At 36.1% G+C, this 21,447-nt stretch overlaps 1 protein-coding gene across 1 annotated transcript in view; it reads left to right on the top strand.

The window, feature by feature from the left end:
• The first annotated feature begins 18,497 nt into the window (after window positions 1–18,497).
• The window catches only part of PPP1R42 (protein phosphatase 1 regulatory subunit 42), a 38,178-nt gene continuing 35,228 nt past the window's right edge, over window positions 18,498–21,447 (top strand). The window contains 2 exon segments of the mRNA XM_059042634.1: window positions 18,498–18,626; window positions 20,686–20,852. Of these exon segments, the coding sequence (XP_058898617.1) occupies window positions 18,498–18,626; window positions 20,686–20,852 (296 nt within the window).

The following is a 21,447-nucleotide window of genomic DNA, read 5'->3' as shown; positions in this document are numbered from 1 at the left end:
CAGAGAAACCATTTGTGCTCCATTGTTTCTGAATCTGGAAAATCAGCTCTGAGACCAAACATCACGTGCTCCATTTGAGGGATCAAGTCTGAAGATTGTTGTCACAAATTAGTATGACTACCTGGTATTCAGGATTTTGAAAAATCACTGCATTGCATAATAGAATAATAAACTGCCCTATAGTGCAGCCACTTGAAAATAAACACAGAAGAGCAGGAACATAAGTAACTTTACAATGAATCAGAGGAACTGTTTGGGGAGTTGGAATGCTACATACTGCAGAGGTTCAGAGTTTCCAAAAACTGTTCTGTGAGTGATGAGGTACAGATGCATAAGTCATGCATGCAGAGAAGAGTTCTTTTATATTGCTAAGTCTGCATTGTATCCACATGTAGCTGACTGAAATGAACTGAACACAGACTGTTGAGTTTCCAAGGTTTCTTTCTAAATTTCTGGGTTGTTTTAACTATAAACTCCAAAGATACATACATGGGTGAGCAATGTGTTTGTTTTTTGAAGATATAAAAATACACTACATGGAATGATGGCTCTTGGTTTTGCTCATCCATATGATATAAAATAAGTAAAAGTTGATTAAGTTCAAATTACGATGGGGTAATTATTTCATTCACTGTTTAATAATTGATGTGTCTGTGTCACTGCTTTTGAAAATTAAAAATCTAATTTTGTGTTCTCTCATTCTGGTCAATTTTCAATACAAGTTTTAGCAGCAAATAAATTTACTTTCTTAGGGCCAAGTGCTAGTTTAAGGACTTCAAGTAATTTGTTCTGAGGTAATCAGTCTTTAATTTTCTAAAAATTTCTAAACCTTTTATCCAAATATTACTGGAAGAAATACCATTTATCTTTATAAGTAAAAAGTTGTGATCTACTTATTTTAGAAAATTAGTTACACGAAACTCAGGTCAACTGTAACCAGACTGGCATATTTAAACTTTTGATCTCAGAAATCAGAATATTACAAAAATAAAAAAAGGAACTCTGTCATTTCAGGTCAAATTTGGGAGGAAACAGCTAAAATCATAGCTTGATAACTAACACCAATGATTAATTGCTTTTTCAAATGTGGATTATCTTGGTGCCAAAAATTATGGAACAATTGCCTAACAAATTGGAGAGTCCCTGATGTCAGTACTCATATTTTCTTTGGATTATACTAAGCAATTATGCTAAACTTTCTAATGACTGAGTAAAATGGTATTGTGCCTTGGGGCACATTTTGATGAACTACAGTTGTACTTTTCATAACCTAAGAGGCATATGCATAAAGAAATATATTGTCAAGAACAGAGCTTTGTGACTTTTATGTTAGGTTATAGAGGGTTATAAATATCTATCATATAACTATGAATTTGCTTACCATTACAAAGCATAACAAACTACTTACCTTCCTGAAAATTTAGTTTCTATAAGCTCATCTGCAAATAAATGTTTTATTTAAATGATTCATTTTTGTTCCTAGAATTTTCAACTTTATACTCCATGCTCAATTTATTATTTGAATAAACTTCAATTTACTCTTTGCATTATTGACAACACTACATAAGTCCTTTAAAACATGTATGTATTTAGTTTTAATCTTTTACTTCAACTCATATGTAATCCTATCATTTCTTGCATGTGTTTCTAGTATACGTGAGGCTATTAAGACTCTGGGCTTAAATAAAGTAACAAAAATTAGACTAAATAAAAAACTAATTTATGATTTTATGTATGAGGGCATACCGTGTTGAATAATTACAGTCATCTGGAGAGTTCTATACCTTCAGAGAAGTTAACTTGATATGCCACTGATGTGAGAATTATACACAAATACCACTTTCTAGGGGAGATTATTTTTAAACTTTCTAACTGGTCTTAATATTCAAGGGAAAACACTACATTACTTAAAACTAAGGAACTGTGGCCTGTTGTAATGGTAATTTATTTAGGCAGACATCAACACAATGGACTTCTAGTTATCCCCAGATCTAAAAATAGTTTATTAACAAGTGCTTTTACCCTACTGTGGAAAACAGTATGGAGATTTCTCAAAAAGCTAAAAACAGAACTACCAGGACTTCCCCAGTGGTCCAGTGGTAAAGAGTCCACCTTCCAATACAGGGGACACAGGTTCAATCCCTGGTCGGGAAACTAGTATCCCACATGCCGCGGGGCAACTAAGCCCGCACACCACACAACTTCTGAGCTTGCCTGCCTCAACGAGAGAGCCCGCATGCTGCAAACTATAGGGCCCACATGCCCTGGAGCCCTCACGCCACAACTACAGAGAGAAAACCCACATGCCACAACAAAGAGCCCGCATGCCTCAACAAAGATCTCGTGTGCCACAACTAAGACCCAATACAGCCAAAAAAAATAAAGAAAATAAGAAAAATAAATATTTTTTTAAAGATATAACTGAAATGTATTTAAAAAAAAAAAAAAACAGGGCTTCCCTGGTGGCACATTGGTTAAGAATCTGCCTGCCAATGCAGGGGACGCGGGTTTGAGCCCTGGTCTGGGAAGATCCCACATGCCGTGAAGCAACTAAGCCCGTGCACCACAACTACTGAGTCTGCACTCTAGAGCCCGCGAACCACAACTACTGAGCCCATGAGCCACAACTACTGAAGCCCACACACCTAGAGCCCACGCTCCGCAACAAGAGAAGCCACCGCAATAAGAAGCCCGCGCACCACAACGAAGAGTAGCCCCCACTCGCCACAACTAGAGAAAGCCCATGCACAGCAACGAAGACCCAACGCAGCCAAAAATAAATAAATTTTTAAAAAATAAAAAATAAACAGAACTACTATATAACCCAGCAATTCCACTCCTGTGTATATATCTGAAAAAAACAAAAACACTAATTGCACCCCAATGTTCATAGTGGCATTATTTACAATTGGCAATATGTAATTGGCAATACAATATGGAAGTGACCGATCTATCAATCAACAGGTGAATGGATAAAGAAGATGTGGTGTTTGTATGTGTACATTTAGATATATACATACATACACACACAATGGAATACAACTCAGCCATTAAAACCAATGAAATTTTGCCATTTGCAACAACATGGATGGACTTGGAGGGTGTTATGCTAAGAGAAATAAGTCAGATAGAGAAAGACAAATACTGTGTGATATCACTTGTATGTGGAATCTAAAAAATACAACAGACTAGTGAATAAAACAAAAAGCAGACTCACAGATATAGAGAACAAACTAGTGGTTACCAGTGGGGAAAGGGAAAGGGGAAGGGGTAATGAAGGATAGGGGATTAAGAGGTACAAACTATTATGTATAAAATAAGCTACATGATATATTATACAACACAGGGAATATAGCTAATATTTTATAATAACTATAAATGGAATATAACCTTTAAAAATTGTTATATTGTATACCTGTGACTTATATAATACTGTACATCAACTGTAACTCAATTTGAAAAGTGTTTTACTTATTTCAGTAAAGAGCAAAACTGAAACAAAAGCTCTATTAAATTTGAGATTTGGGAGCACAAGTAGAAATTATATTTTCTAATATAATATTTTCTGGTGGCTCCCGCTACTAGATTTCTAAGAACATCTTTGATAATACTATATTCATCACATTAATATCACACTAGAAGAACATTACATTTTTAAAAAAAAGAACATTAAATTTCAACCAAGACTTTGAATTTCAACTTATAATAATAAGTGGCCACTGTTCTTTCCTTCAAACTCTAAATATAATATAGTTTTTCTCACTAACAAAAGAAAAACTTGCCTTCTGCCTTATGACCTAAATGATGCTATAAACCAAAATCGAAATTCATCACTGTGGCCTAAAGGCTGATCTATTTCCTGCTTTCCTCTCATTCTGTTCTCCCCCTCCACACTGCTCCAGCCACAGCGTCCTGGGGTCCTTATGCTCATACAGCTCTTTCCCAGCTCCAAGCCCTCACACTGGCTGCTTCCCGGGCCTGGAACACTTCCTCACAGGCTCTCAAAGGCCTGGCTCTTTAAGCTGCTCATTCTTCAAGTCTCAGCTCAAATTCTGCTTCCAGAGAGGCCTAGCCTGTCTCTCGCATCTAAAGAAAACAACTCTCTCCTTCCCTCCTTCTTCCTCACTTCTATACCCCAGTTATACAGTCATTTTATCCTATTTATTTCCTTCACAGAATGTACCACAGCCTGAAATCACCTTGACCATTGAATTGTTTACTTTTTCACTATCTGTCTCCCCTTCCTGGATGGTAAGTGCCACAGGGATGGGGACTTGATCAGAACACCTTCAGCATCCTCAGCACCTTGAACAATGGCACATGGTAGGCAGTTGGTAAATATCTGTTCAATGAAGAAATAAATGCAATGGACATTTCAATTTGCTTTTAAGAAACATTAACAATATGTGTTTTTAGGATAACAAAATTAAATGTTTATGCCTTTTTATGGGAAGCTGGCTTGTTTCACCGTAAGATTACAATAAAATGAAAATCTTTTCCCAAACTTCTTAACAGATTTAAAAGGAGTGAAAAAAGGGTTTTTTTAATTTTTCAACCAAGGATCACAACCACAGAAATATGCAAATGGCTATACACAGTAGTAAAAAAAACACCAGCCATTTTCAAAAACAAGCGTGAAAGAATGGAACTCTTTTCAAACAAGCTAACCAAAAAAGCAGACAGGAGCCAAAAGAGTAAAGCAGTTAAATACAAATATACAAGATGTTTTCACTGATTTTAACAAATTGTTTTGCAAAACACAAGACTATAGTGTATTACATAGATGAGTTTCACTCTTAGCTCCAATCCATCACCAACTAATTAAACTTTTGCTGAACTTATTATTGGCCTGATAAACTTAAGCAGTGTCTTGGATCTCTATTAGAAGACAGAGGTTCCCCACCCTTGTTTCTAAAGATAATTTTTTTTTAAATCCCTAAAACATAATTAATGATCTGTTCCTGAAACCTAATCTAAACTTTTTCCAAAATTATAAGTCCCTTTCTTGCAAATGCTTCCTGAAAGACTCAAACTAAAGTGTTAGGCTCTACTGACAATAGATTTTTCAGGAATCTTCATTTCTGAATAAAACATAATAAAACATTGCTTCAATTAGAATATCTGTGGCAATATTTACAAAAATACTTTTCAGAAAACAATTTTACTCTAAAATATATTTAGACATAAATGTTACTTTCAGGTAATGAAACTGATTTTCAGCCTAGGTCCTTTAATTTACAGTCACATCTAATAAAACTTTAAAAATACAACTTGAGAAAATTCTGTGTACTAAAATAGAACTTTTAAAAAATTAATAGAACTTGTCCAAGGCCTTTCATGTCCATTCTTAGGTACTGATGGGAGCATGGAGAGACTGCTGGATTTGACAGTCGCTTCTGAGATTAAGTGGACTTGATGTGACCCAACGTGGGGGCACTAGTATACGAGAGAGTACTCAGGCTCTACTCTGAGTAGCAAGGTGGACTGTGGGCAAGACAGGAACTAGAGGAGGCAGATCACATTTGTGCAGGATAGAAACGAGTTCAGTTCTTGACAGGTGCAGGGTTTTTTGCCTCTAGGACGTTCATATTCAGGTGGAATGAATGTCCAGCAGCTGTTTGCATGCATAGGTCTGGAACTCATGAGAAATATCTTGGATTGTTTTATACAGAACCTATATAATCATCATTTACATTTATAGAATACATTATATAATAAATGACATAAATTGTTTAAGTAATCATTTAATTACTAAGTTTTAAAGAAATTATTTATTATTGGTGCCCATATTGTGTATATCAAGCCATTAAAAACCCATGAAGCTCTCAATTTAACGATCATGACCAGGTTACAGAAATCAAGAATAATCAAGCCTTGGATGGAAACTGCCTCATTCATGAACAAAAAGGCTTCCTTTGTAGTCTCTACAACTTACAGCTTCTATAAATAGATACTTATTTTAAAATCTTTTGTTCCAGATAAGCTACAACCTCCTATCATCACTTTCATTTCTCTCCTCTGAGCTTCCCCTCAGAAGGTCCTATGAAAATGGGAATCATGTCCCAAATTTCTAAGTAAAATTTCCCTCCTTAAAAAAATTTTCCATTGTCCCCTGTATTAGTTAGTTATTATTGCATTAAAAATTACCCCAAAACTTAGTGAATTCAAGTGACACACATTTATTATTTCACAGATTTTATAGGTCAGAAATTTGAGTTCTCTGCTTTAGGGTCCCTCATGAGGCTGTAATAAAGGTGTGGAATAGGTCTCATCTGAAAGCTCAACTGGGGAAGGACTGACTTCCAAGCTTAAACAGTAGTTGTTGACATTTAGTTTCTCATTGGACTGAGAGTCTCAGTTCCTTACTAGCTGTTGGCTAGAGACCATCCTCAGTTCCTTGCCACATGGAGCTCTACTAAGTGACAGCTTGCTCTATCAAAGAGTGCATGCCAAAAAATGCAATAGAGAGTTTGCTAGCAAGACAGAATCTTTTGTAATCAAATCACAGAAATGGTATCTCATCAACTTTGCCTTATTCTATTGCTTAGAACAAGTCACTATGTCTATTCCACACTGAAGGAGAGGGGTTCACACAAGGGCATGAATCCCAAGAGGTGAAATCATTGACACCATGTTGGAAGTCTGCCTACCATACTTTCTAATATTTACCAGTCAACAAGGTCAAAATAAAAAGAGGAACTAACTCCAATAAATGATCATATTTCTGTATGGAGTTATGTGATGATATACACATCTGGGCCCTTTAATTTGTTGGTTTTTCAATGAAAGGAATCATTAAAGTGTTTTCTGTGTAGTATGTACTCTAGAAGGTCAGGAAATATACTAATTGACAAAGATACATAGAACAATATTCTAAATAAAAAATGTGTTTCTGTCTCAAGTTACTTGGAAACTCTATTGGAGGCTTCAGAAAATGTGCTCTTTAGCATATTCTTCCAAGAGTGTCTTTTAAAATTATTCTCAAGACCTCACTTTTTTTTTAACAAATACAAATTTCTCAACATCTGTCAAAGTGTAAATCTTAGAGTATTATATGCTGAATTTACAGATGTGGCACTGAAGACAAGTATTTCTTGCAGCCTGACAGATTTCTGCCATATTAGAAAATACACAGATGACTGTTTTAACAGTGTGTGTCACTAGACGGGAATTATATTTCACATATTAATGAGAAAATACTGTCTCAAACTTGTTGCATTAAAAAATTAATTAGCGATTCAACCGTTTTAAAGTATTTTAAAAACTAGGTGTCACAAAGAGATTTTCAGTTCTACAAAGAGCAGAATCTGACATGAACTTTCAGAATACAATGTTATCATTCTTAAAAACCTGATTACTAAAAAAGAAGGAAAATAAACAGTCATAATCCCACCACCAAAAAATAGCCACTATTAAATATTTTGGGATATAGATACAGGTATAGATGTACAGCTCTACATCTAAACCTATACATGTATAGACATAGACATATATCCTTTCAGACATTTAAATATGTATATAATTTTACCACAAATGAGATCATACTCCTCTTTACAATGACATATGAAACTGTTATAAAACAAAGATTAACAGAGCAACTGGTTTTCAATGAGGCATTGCTAAACATGTTTCCAGTAAAGTAATGTCAGCAGCAAGTTAAATGAGGGCTACACAGAGCAATAGGATGGCCCTGCATATAGTGCTGGATCTATTGTTCCCAAATGAATGACCTTTAAAATAGATAAGAAGGGCACATGATTTGTGCTGTAGTGTTTTAACCATATTGTTTTGATCATTCTTTTACTTTGTCATATCCTTCTGTAGCTGTTTATTCTGTTAGGTACTCTCCTCCTTAAATTCTTTCCCTAGTATCTGAATCTAATTTACTGGTTTCTAAATCACAGAATTAGTTCTTCTCAGAACAAATCTCACCTCTGATAAATCTTTCTCTGATATCTTAACTAGCTTTGCTTCCCTCTTCCATCCAAACTAGTTGGCATAGTTATTAACTTACTATTTCTCTTTTCCCCACTTTCTTCCTCACCACCATTTATGACCCCATGGTTTCAATGATTAATTAGTTCTATTCTGGAAACTATTAAACCTATCTCACCTCAAGTTTAACATGTGTAAATGTAAATGGAAATTCATCCACTTCCCCCCAAATTACTTGACTCCCTCTCCAATTTCTCCAGTATTGTTCCTTTATTCTACTTAACACCCAGGAATTATCTTCAACTTCTCCCTCCCTTTATCCTATCCAATCTCTCTTTATTAAATCATGCTTCAAGATGCCTCCTAAATTTGTTCATTCCTTGTCATTTTCTTTGCCTTCACCTTAATACAGGCCAACACTGCTTCACAACTAGACATTAGCAACAGTGTCCTGAATGGGGTTAGGATATCTGTCCCCATGCCCCTGTCCCTCTTTCTAGGCTACTCTTACTGTAACAATCAGTGAGATATAAGGAAGGGGGACCTGTGCTTGAAATTAGGGGCTCCAGGGTAAATTCTCTCTCTGCTACCTCAGGTGTCACCTTCAGCATATTTCTCTTTCTAGGCCTGAGAATTTCCTTATCTGCAAAATGGCACGTTGGACTGTCCACGTGGGCTCTAAGCCTCCTTGTAATTCTAAAAACCTCCTACTCTGACACTTCTTTGTTCAAGGAACAGCAATGATTTTCCAGAGTGCCCCCATCCTAAAGATCAGAGCTATTATGGTTTTCCGGTTTGTACTGTCCCTTAATTCAGATTGCTCACTTTACCATACCCCTAATGAGCCCCAGCCTTTCCACTTGTTCTACTGTTGTTCTCCTTCATTTGTAAATTATATATTTTCTAAATGTTTGGGAGTGACTGCTAATGTACAAAGCACTTTGCCAGGTCCTGGGAATAGCAAGGTAAAAGACATAATCCTTACCCTCAAAGAATTTACCATCTTATTGGAGATATGGGTAACAAACAGACAATACTGTGTTAAGTGCTATGCTAAAGAAGTTACCATATCCCAGTTGTTTGGGGGGCAGAAAAAAGCATCACTTAACATGACTGAGTACCTAGGAAGGCTTCAGAAAAAATGCACCAATTCCAAGCTGGGTCTTTGAATCTTAAAAGGGAAAACAAATATTAAGGGGGAAAGGTGTGTCCTATTGCTACCCTGAGCAGCAGGAGAGAGTAAAATTTTTTTAGAACAGGTCATACTGGCCCAAGTGCTAGATTGTAAATACTGAAGAGGGAAAGAGGCAAGCAGTGAGGCTGGTCATTATAACCGGACTGGAATGCCACCCTAAGGAGTTTGGATTTTATCAGAGGAAAGGTGAAGTATGCGCTGTACTTTGATTCAGACAATTCGTTTCCTGCCCTATTATTGGGAAAACGTGGTAACTGGGCACTAAAACGTTCAAATATGATGGCAAGGATAATCCAGTAGGGGGAAATGGTGACCTGCCAAAAATTGTTCTGGCTACTGGTTGGTCTACGAAAACGCTAATGTGACCGATGCCTTACAGCCTTATCCCACTAACCGACCTCCACTCGTACCCTGCCTAGTGGCTCCCATCAACCCCCGGCCGCCAAGTCACAGAGGGCTGGGCCCGGGCTAGGACACAGAGGGGAGCGCTTCCGGAGACGTCGCGAGATTTCCTGCGAGCCGCGGCCGACCAGGCGCGTCTGTCGGGTCGCCCAGCAACCGCACCACGGCTGCCGAGGAGGCACCCGCGAAATTTACCAAACCTGAGTTACTGACCCGGCTCATCCGCGAACGGTGAGATGCCCTCAAGGGAGAAGTGTAAGAACCGAGGAAACCCTAGAGCCATGTTTCTCAAACTTACCTGCCAGTAAGACTTCCCCGGGGCACTTGTTAAAATGCGGATTACTAAGCCTTATCTCCTAACATCAAGAATTTCCAGAAAAAGTCTTAAAGTCTGTATTTTAAACAAAGGGCTAGAATCAGGCAAGGTTGGGAAACATCTCTAGGGGAGGGAGACACGGGTGGAGTGGTAGCCAAGAAGCTGAGGAAGAGGGATTTGTGGGTTTGAAAAGGGGAAAGCCTCACAGCCGGCGATTTGGAGCATCTGTAAGCCACTGGGTTTGGGGCTACCTAAGGGAAATATACAAACTGAATTCGGAAACGTCCCCCGCATCTAGCCTGTAGGAGCCCCAAATGATGAAAGCCAATGGGTCTACTAAAATGGATTTCCAAAGCACTTGTATAGCAGCTCTAAGCTGTCCCCACTTGTGATCTGGAGAGCTAGAGACATCCTAGCAAATGAAGCCCTGAGAGTACAGAGATACGTAGTAGGGAAAAATTATGGAAAAGCAGTTTCTCAAACTTTAGAAAATAATGAACCTCTTTTAAAAGAAAATCAAGGACATCTCACAAGTGTTGACATAACTATTTTTATTATATTGTTCTAAAGTGTGTCCAAATCCAAACTAGGTTCAGTTTAAACTCCTGAGGCTTATAATATCTCTGAAACAAACTATAGTACCAATAAAGTTTAATATTCTATTAACAACATGAATGGTGGTGTTTTGATGAAACCAAATCCTCTCTTGTGGATTTGACTGCTATAATGTACATTCTTTTGAGTTAACAGTCTCTATCATTATGTGTTATGGGTTCAATTCTCTCCCTTTCCATATTCAAACCTCTAGAAAGTTTGCCTGTAGCTTGTTGATGAGGTCCATTGGTCTTCCCCTGGTTTAATAAATACTTTACTTATATATTACATTAGCCTCTTTCCTTTTCTAGTTGTCTGAGAGAAATTTACTTCTATACAAACACCAATCTGTGCACTGGAACCTAGAGACAAAGTCCATTTATAGCATGGTCACTCATGAGGATTCAGATGATCCAAAATTTCTGTTTTAGCCCAGGTTAGAAAACAGAGCCTGAAGGAAAAACTCATGTGATAACACTTTTTGAGAGGCTGTAATCTCAGGGAAGGAAGAGAGAGGGAAAAAAGGAATGAGACAGAGATCGAAGGAGAGCAAATGTAAGAGAATGTGTAATGCAGAAGTCTACAGCATGTTTTCAGAGGGACCTTTTGAAATGGCTGTGTCTCTTAAAAGTCTATGGGGGAAAGAAGGGAGAATAAATCATTCATGGTTCCTGTCTCCCATTAGTAAAAGTTACTCCCAAAGGGCACTGCTTCCTTCATAGTATAGGCTTGCTCCTGCATGGCCACCTGTACAGCAGTCTCCTGCCTCAGCTGTAAGGGAGAAACCCTGGGATGTATAACCTTTCTATGATGTGCATTTTTACCACAGTTATCATGTAAAAAATATATTTGAAATTTCTAGAAAAGTATCTAAAATTTTAAAATATGGGCCAAAGAAATCATATTTTTAAAATAATTTTTTAACCCCACATTTGTTTATTTATTTAATTTTGGCTGTGTTGGGTCTTTGTTTCTGTGCGAGGGCGTTCTCTAGTTGTGGCAAGCGGGGGCCACTCTTCATCGCGGTGCGCAGGCCTCTCACTATCGTGGCCTTTCTTGTTGCGGAGCACAGGCTCCAGACGCGCAGGCTCAGTAGTTGTGGCGCACGGGCTTAGTTGCTCCGCGGCATGTGGGATCTTCCCAGACCAGGGCTTGTACCCGTGTCCCCTGCATTAGCAGGCAGATTCTCAACCACTGCGCCACCAGGGAAGCCCCAAAGAATATAATAGAGAGAAAACCAATGAAACCAAAAGCTGGTTCTTTGAAAAGATCAACAAAATTGACAAAGTTTTAGCTAGATGGACTAAGAAAAAAAAGAAGATGCAAATAACTAAAATGAGAAATGAAAGCGGGGATGTTACTACCAATTCTACAGAAATGAAAAGGATTATGAGATTACTATGAACAACTGTATGCCAAAAATTTGATAACCTAGATGAAATGGGAAAATTCCTAGAAACACAAAGCCTACCAATACTAAATCATGAAGAAATAAAAAAATCTGGGGCTTCCCTGGTGAAGAAGTGGTTGGGAGTCTGCCTGACAAGTGCAGGGGACACGGGTTCAAGCCCTGGTCTGGGAAGATCCCACATGCCGTAGAGCAGCTAAGCCTGTGTGCCATGGCTGCTGAGCCTGTGCTCTAGAGCCCACAAGCCACGACTACTGAGCCCGTGTGCCACAACTACTGAGGTCCACGCACCTGAAGTCTGTGTTCTACAACAAGAGAAGCCACCACAATGAGAGGCCCACGCACTGCAATGAAGAGTGGCCCCTGCTCACAGCAACTAGAGAAAGCCCACGCACAGCAATGACGACCCAATGCAGCCAAAAATAAAAATAAATAAATAAATTTATTTATTTTAAAAAAGAAATAAAGAAATAAAAACTCTGAATAGACTTATAACTAGAAAGGAAATTGAATCAGTAATATTACCCAAAACCTCCCAACAAAGAAAAGCCTTGGCTCTGATGGCTTCACTGGTGAATTCTATGAAACATTTTAAGAAAAACACCAATCCTTCTCCAACTTTTCCAAATTCTGAAGAGAAACGAACACATTCTTACTCATTCTGTGAGGCCAGCATTACTGTGATACCAAAGTCAGACAAAGACACTACAACAAAAGAAAACTATAGACCAATATCCCTTATGAACGCCGATGCTAAAATCCTCAACAAAACACTACCAAACCAAATTCAGCGGCATATTAAAAAGATTATACACCATGAATAAGTGAGATTTATTCCTAGAATACAAGGATGGTCAACATGTAAAAACTGATGCACATAACATACTACCTTAACAGAATGAAAGGAAAAAAACACATAATGCAGAAAAAACATTTAACAAAGTTCAACAACCTGAATTTTCACAATAAAAACACTGAACTACCTAGTAATAGAAGGAAACTACCTCAACATAATAAAAACCATATATGAAAAACCCAAAGTGAACAACAGACTTAATGGTGAAAGACTGAAAGCACTTCCTCTAAGGCAAGAATGCTCACTTTCACCACTTCTATTCAACATCACACTGGAAGTCCTAGCCAGAAATATTTGGCAGGAAAAAGAAATAAAAGGCATCCAAAATGGAAAGGAAGAACTAAAATTATCTCTGTTTGCAGATGATATGATCTTATATGTAGAAACTCTAAAGATTACATACACACACACAAAAATGTTAGAACCAATAAGTGAATCCAGCAAAGTACCAGGATACAAAGTGAACAAACAAATATCAGTTGCATGTCTATACACAAACAATGAACAACCTGAAAAGGAAATTATTTTTAAATTCCATTTATGGTAGCACCAAAAAGAATGAAACACCTAGGAACTAACCAAAGAGGTGAAAGATTTATTCACTGAAAACTACAAAACACTTTGAAAAAATTTAAAGAAGACATAAATGAAAATATATCCCCTCTTCAGGGACTGGAAGACTTAATATTGTTTAAGATGTCAATAATACCCAAACTGATCTACAGATTCAATGCAAGTCTTATCTAAATCCCAGTGATGGGGTTTTTTTGAAGAAATAGAAAAATGTATCCTAAAATTCATAAGGAATCTCAAGAGATCCAAATATCCAAAACAATTTTGAAAAAGAAGAACAAAGCTAGAGGACTTGTACTTCCTGATTACTACAAAGCTATAGTAATCAAAACAGCACAGTACTGGCATAAAGACAGAGATATAAACCAGTGGAATAAAACCGAAAGCATAGAAATAAACCTCATATACAGTCAAATGATTTCCGACACAGGTGTCAAGATCATTCAATGGGGAAAGGACAGTCTTTTCAACAAATGAGGCTAGGAAAGCTGGATATCCATATGCAAAGAATGAAGTTGGACCCTTATTTAACACCATATACAAAGATTAACTCAAAATGGATCAAAGGCCCTAATGTAAGGCCTAAAACTGTAAAACTCTTACAAGAAAACAGAGCAAAAGCTTCACAATACTGGATTTGGCAATGATTTCTTAGAAAGGACAGCATTGACACAGGCAGCAAAATTTAAAATAGGCAAATTATAGTTCATGAAAATTTTTAAAATTTGTGCTATCAACAGAGTAAAAAGACAATACAGAGAATGGGAAAAAATATTTGCAAGTCATATATCTGGTAAGGGATTGATATCCAGAATATATAGAGAACTCTTAAACCTCAAGTGGGCAAAGAACTTGAAAATATTTGCAAATCATACACCTAATAGGGGTCTACAACTCAACAAGAAAACAACCTGATTAACAAATGGGGAAAGGACTTGAATACACATTTCTTCAAAGAAGATATACAAATGGCCAATAAGCACAAGAAAAGATGCTCAACATCACTAATCATTAGGGAAATCCATATCAAAACCACAATGACGGGCTTCCCTGGGGGCGCAGTGGTTGAGAATCCGCCTGCCGTTGCAGGGGTCACGGGTTCATGCCCTGGTCCGGGAAGATCCCTGCCGCGGAGCAACTAAGCCCGTGAGCCATGGCCGCTGGGCCTGCGCGTCCGGAGCCTGTGCTCCGCAACGGGAGAGGCCACGGCAGTGACAGGCCCGCATACCGCAAAAAAAAAAAAAAAAAAAAAAAAAACCCACAATGAGGGCTTCCCTGGTGGCGCAGTGGTTGAGAGTCTGCCTGCCAATGCAGGGGACACGGGTTCATGCCCCGGTCTGGGAAGACCCCACATGCTGCGGAGCAGCTAGGCCCGTGAGCCATGGCCACTGAGCCTGCGCGTCCGGAGCCTGTGCTCCGCAATGGGAGAGGCCACATCATGCCCATTAGGATGGCTATTATCAAAAATACAGATAATAACAAGTGTTAGTGAGGATGTGGAGTTATTGGAACTCTTGTGCACTGTTAGTTGGAATGTAAAATGGTAAAGCTGCTGTGGAAAACAATATAAGCAGTTACTCAAAAAATTAGAAGTAGAATTACCATAAGATCCAGCAATTCCGCTTCTGTATATATACCAAAAAGAATTGAAAACATAGTCTCGAAGAGATATTTGTACACCATGTTCACAGCAGCATTATTCACAATAGCTAAAACATGGAAGCAACCGAAATGTCCATAGATGGGTGAATGGTAAGCAAAATCTGGTAAATACATACAATGGAATATTATTCAATCATAAAAAGGAAGGAAATTCTGACTTACGCTGCAATAAGGATGAAACTTGAGCACATTATGCTAAGTGAAATAAACTTAGTCACAAAAATAAAATATTATTCTACTTATATGAGGTTCTTAGAGTCATCAAAATCATAGAGACAAAATAGAATGGTGGTTACCTGGGCCAGGGTGGAGGGGGCAGAATGGAGAATTATTGTTTAACAGGGATAGAATTTCAGTTTTGCAAGGTGAAAAGAGTTCTGGAGATAGACTGTGGCAATGGCTGTATAATATTATAAGTGTATTTAGTAAAACTGAACTGTACACTTATAAAATGGTTAAGATGGTAAATTTTATATTTTACCACAATAAAAAAAATTGTTAAATAAAAAAGAGTTAAGAACCAAGACTGGGCTTCCCTGGTGGCGCAGTGGTTGAGAGTCTGCCTGCCGAGGCAGAGGACACAGGTTCGTGCCCCCGTCTGGGAAGATCCCACATGCCGTGGAGCGGCTGGGCCCGTGAGCCATGTCCGCTGAGCCTGCGCATCCGGAGCCTGTGCTCCGCAACAGGAGAGGCCACAACAGTGAGAGGCCCGCGTACCGCACAAAAAAAAAAAAAAAAAAAGAACCAAGACTAACCAAGGTGGAGCGATATTATTAAGCTGTACTAATTTAGTAGACAGGGTTGAACTGGGGATATATACATAAATGAATAGAAGAGAAATGAACCATGCATATATGCTGGGATAATTGGGTCTCCATAAGAAAAAAATAAAATTAAGTCTCTATCTCACTTCTTATACATTAATCAATTCTAGATTACAACCAAAATGTGCAAAGCAAAACTTTAATATATTTAGAAGAAAATATAGGTCTTTCTCTTAAAATTAGGATAGGAAAGGAGTTACTTAATAAGCTACAAAAAGCATAAAACATGAGCAAAAAATTTCTTGATACATTTTACTATATTAAAAAAATACAGCTTCCATTTTTTATAAGATGCCATTAAAAACAAACTGAAAAATCAAGGAGCAAAGACAAGCTACAACCTGGAAATAGATATTTGCTACTATAAAATCAATAAAATATTAGTATCTGATAGAAATACACATGTATCTAAAAATTATTTATAGAAACAGAAACCAAAAGGAAAAATAGGCAAAATATAAGAAACCACAATTAACAGAAAAGGAATTCCACATGGTCAATAACGGGAAAAGACTCTCATCGAATGGCAAATTCAAATCCATTTTTGTTTCATTTTTATAAATAAAAATGTCTAAGAAAAGAAAAACAATGAGATATATCACACCCATCAGATTGGCAAAAAGTTAAAAACTGCAAATATCAAGGTTGACAGTGGTGTAAACCACATTGTAGAGCAACAGAAACTCTCTTAACTGCCAGTGGTAAAATTCTTTGGAGAACAATTTGGCAATATACAGTAAGGTTAAAAATGTCAGAGACAGCCATCCTTAGTTTTAAACCTTAAAGAAGCTCTTGCACATGTGCTAAAGATGTTGTATATACAAGAACCATAAAAGCAACACTGCAAAAGCAAAAAATTAAAACACCAAAAAATCTATCATCAGAAGAATACATTTCTTACATTAGGATTTTATACAGCAGTGCATATTTCCTAGAGCTAATACACATCAACTCTAATGATTCTCACAACCAAAATATTTTTTAAAAAGAAAGTTGGAATCAAAATAATACCATTTATGACTGTAAAAATGTAAAAAAAACAATACCATATATTCTTTAGATACACACATATCTGTAGCAAAAGTATAAAGACATGAACAGGGATGTCTAAATTTAGAATAAACCCTAAATTTGAGAATGGAGCGAGAGAAAGATATAGAGGGGTTCAAATGTATTTGTAATGTTTTATATTTTCAGCTGACCTATGGATTCATGGGTGTGGTGTTATTCTTTATCATGAAATATTTTTAAGGTAAGATTAAGAAAATTTACTTATACTTAACTAGAAACTTTGTTCAGAATATTATTTTGTCATGTTTGAAATTTCACTGTAAACAATAAGCTTAAATTTTTGTTATAAAAATAACAAATTTATGGAAATTTCAAAAATCTATGAAGATTTCATAATTTTATTCTGTAGATTATATCTTGCATTCTGAAGAACCTAAGGATACATTCTATATCTTAAAATACTTTATTGTGGGCATTTTATATAATATGCCAATGTGTAAGAACACAAATTTATCTTTCCCTGAATTCATTTTTTCCTCCTAAGCATTTATTTCACGTCCAGAATACCACACAAATTGAGGTGTTTGGTTGGTGAAATTCCAGATATATTGGAGTAAAAGTGCTTAATTTTAAACTGTATTTTTGGTTACATATTGAATAAGAGAATATAAAACGCAATTGGGGAAACTGGGATATTTATCACTTAAATAGTTATACTTTCTGGATGATTGAAAACAATGGGTTATCTCAAACTTATGGACTACATATGGATATCTTACATAAAGCAATATTTTATTAATAGCATGTGTTCCTTATTCAACAGCCTTAATATATTCCAGGTGAAACAATGAACAGTTATCTGTGAACAAAACAATTGTAGCATAATGACAGCAAAAGTTTACTGACCTATGTACCAGGTACTCTGTACATGATTATCTCATGTAATCCTCACAATATCCCTTGCAAGTAGGTACCATTATCCTACTTTTATAAGAACCTGAGGTAACATGCCCAAGATTGCCTAACCAGTGAACAGTGGAGCCAAAATTTGAACCCAGGCAGTCTGGGTTGAGAAACACTGCATTATGTTGCCTCTTTCTGGATTACAGTTGTACTAATATAAAATGTCAAGGCCAGCTCCATTTTTAAGTATTTTCACCACTGTCCTGTGAATATGCTTAAGGTTTCCATACCATGTGTTCTGACTTCGGAGACTAATAAATATGATCACTTGGTCTCATTTTCAACTGTCACTAACTTGGGTGGTTTGAGACAGATCTCTGGGCCTTAGTTTCTTCATGTGAGAACACTAAATGATACTGAGGTCATTTTCAACTCCAAGAGAGAAAAATAATCCTTTAAAAGATGCCCACAATAACAAGTCAACACTAGGGAGAGGAAAAGATTTTAAAGTAAAAGCGAATGTGTATGGTGATTTAATCAATTTTGGTGTTTTAAATCTTTTTATGAAAAGAATTAAGGCTATAAACTTAGAAAAAACCTAAATATCCCTAAAAATGTCTATGAATTAGTTTATCAAATAGTTTTATGTAAGAAAATTACAGAGTGAGTCAAAATAATTTTTCCTAAATTGCTATGTACATAATACTCCTTTTTTTCTTTAATTTTTAGAAAGTTGGGCATAAAAAAATACCTAAACCTGCTTCCTAACATGGTACCAGAAGAGAGCTATTGCCAAGAGTTTGATTTATAGAGAAATCATGGTTCGACTGACCTTGGATCTAATTGCCAAAAGGAGCAATCTTAAACCCCGAAAAGAAGAAACCACTTTACAATACCTGAAGAAAATAACTCATATAAATTTTTCAGCCAAAAATATAGATGCAATTGTAAGAACTGTGAAATTATTTCCTATTTTTATATAATTAACAATGTAAAGTTTAGAAACTGGTATCAGGGCATACCTTCTTTTTAACTGTATTTTGATTAGGCAGCTTTATATTATGTTTTTATTTTAGTTTCCTGCTTGTGATGTTAAACTTTAAAAATTAAGCCTCTATAAAATACACCATTGTAATTATTAAATATATGTGTTAAATATATATATGTTCCCCTAAAATTCTTTATAGTGTAGCAAACTAGATTTTGAAGTATATGCTGGAAAATAATTTCAAAGATAATTAGTTTTGGATAATTCCAAAGCCTTGGAATATGAATTTTTAACATATCAAAATATTAAGAATTATATGTAAGTATATATCATGTATATATACATGTATATATATATCATGTATATATATGTATATATGTATATGTATATATATGTGTGTATATATATGTATATATGTATGTATATATATATATATATATATATCATGTTCAAAACATGAACAGTGACATCTTTTTTGCACGTAATTTGACTGGTCATATAAATGTAGGTTATACCATGTCAGTTACATCAGACAAGATTATGTTAACTTGGATATATACTCTGCGCTAAGCTAATTTTCTCTGTGCTAAGCTAGTTTTTGGCTTTAATTTGGGAAATTTTAAAGGCAGCAATAACCCTTTTAGGCCATTTGTATTGGTATCCGTCGTCTACAATAAAATGCTAAAGACCATGGATAAGCAAAATTTTCTTGGAAGCATAAGCTACATGAGGGCAGGGATCATGTCTTTTTTTTTCACATCACTCTAAATCCCCTATCCAGTACAGTGCCCGACTCATATTACCTGCTTTAATAAATATTTACTGAACGAATGAATGAATGAAAAAAACACAAAAGCTCCAGGCAAAATTGTCAATTAAGACAGTCGGGTTTTTTTTTTTTTCAGAGACCTTCTTCAGCTCCCATTCTATATTCCTTTCCAGTTTCCAGGTGAGCCTTCTCCCTAACTGCCCAAACCTCAAGTTTCCTTTTTATTGCCCAGAGAACTCTGCCTCATCATACCATCACAGACAGCTTTCTAGGGAGAGCTTCCATTTAATGTACTTTTGGCCCCTCACAATCAGTGCTCCTTCAGTGTGGAGAACCTCTGTTAGGAGGAAAGCAAACTGGTTAAAATAATTCAACCGGTTCCTAAGATGTGGCTGTATTTTTAAAAGATCTTGTTGACTTAATGAAAGCTGAGATATTTTTGAGCAGAATATCACTTTACCTCTCGCCTACTTACTCTAGACTAACTCTACCACCACACAAGAAATGACAGACTTTTTAAAATACCTTTATTTTCTTACCTCAAAAGTAAGTGGTGTTCATTTATAAAACACATATAAATACATATAAAATAAATATAAAAAGAAAGAAACTGACTTGAAATCCTTCCGTGCAGAGAAAACCACTATTAACATTTAGGTGATGTCCTTTCAGTCTTTTTTCTAGGCATGTATTCATATAATTTTACGATAATGGGTCATGTTGAATATACTGTTTTTATTTTATTATGAAATCTACAAGACATTACTAAAGAAATTAAAGGATAATTAATGGTTATACGGTATTCCCTTCAATAGCATTATCATAGTTTCTTTATTAATCCATTGTTCTTGAATATCTAGATGACTTCCAGTGGTTTTTCAGTATTATAAACCAAAACAGTTTTATTTCCAATCCTACAGAAAGATTAAGCCCTGATTCATAATGTTGAAGCAATAATTTGTTAGATGCTTCAACTTCCAGAGGAGCCTAATTGCTTCCAAGGAAAACTGCTTGCCCTGGGAAAATCTTTCTTAACAAACACAATTTTATTGGTAAGGTTACAGAATACTAAAACCTAGAACTAATTTTTAATCATTCTAGTCTCGTTTTGACTGTGTTAAGAACAGAGGAATTCTGTTATTTTATATTAACCTTAATGAAATGTATAGAATGATTAAGTGAAAAACTTTCTTAAAAACACAAGTTTTCAGGAGAAATTAAGTATCACCTGTTTTTATTTTTCTTTTAGGAAGACCTCTCTCTTTGCAAAAATCTTAGTGTTTTATATTTGTATGATAACTGTATTAGTCAAATCACTAACCTTAATTATGCCACAAATCTGACCCACTTATACCTACAAAACAATTGTATTTCATGTATAGAGAACCTCGGGTCATTAAAGAAACTGGAAAAACTGTAAGTGCTTTTATTTCAAAGTAATGTAATTGTCATCATTACAGTAATATTTTTGCATGCAGGCATTTCCTTTATCTGCCTCATTTTTATTCTTTTGCAGTATTATTAGTACTAAATAGATTGTTATACATGTAATACTTGACAATTTGTGTTTTATAAACCCTGATAACTTCTTTTGAAGGAGGGTGAGTTGCCTCAAGGGCTTATAGGGATACATACCTGAAACCTGCTTATTTAGGCTCAACTGGTGAAAAAAGGTTCCACCGAACGCAAATGAGTTCTGTGCCTTTTAGAATCACACATCTCAAAAAGGCAGGGTCATAGAACTGATAACGTTGATATAGATTTGATTGTAAAAGGCATTTACTGCCTATGATGATTTTAATTAAACAATGAGGCCCAGTGGATCCAAATTCCCCAGATTGGAGGAACGATCAGTGCTTCTCAAAAAGCAGGCCAAGGGCCTCAGAATGGGGAAAATAAGTGGGGTGGTAGACGCTTATTAAAAATTCAGATTGCTATACAAAACGAATCAGCAACAAGGCTTTACTATATAACACAGGGAATTATATTCAATATCTTATAATAACCCATA

The sequence above is a fragment of the Kogia breviceps genome, chromosome 17 (genome assembly GCF_026419965.1).
Source record: "Kogia breviceps isolate mKogBre1 chromosome 17, mKogBre1 haplotype 1, whole genome shotgun sequence".
NCBI lineage: Eukaryota > Metazoa > Chordata > Mammalia > Artiodactyla > Physeteridae > Kogia > Kogia breviceps.
The sequence above is the reverse complement of the archived record's forward strand: the minus strand, read 5'-3'. Positions and strand labels throughout refer to the sequence as shown.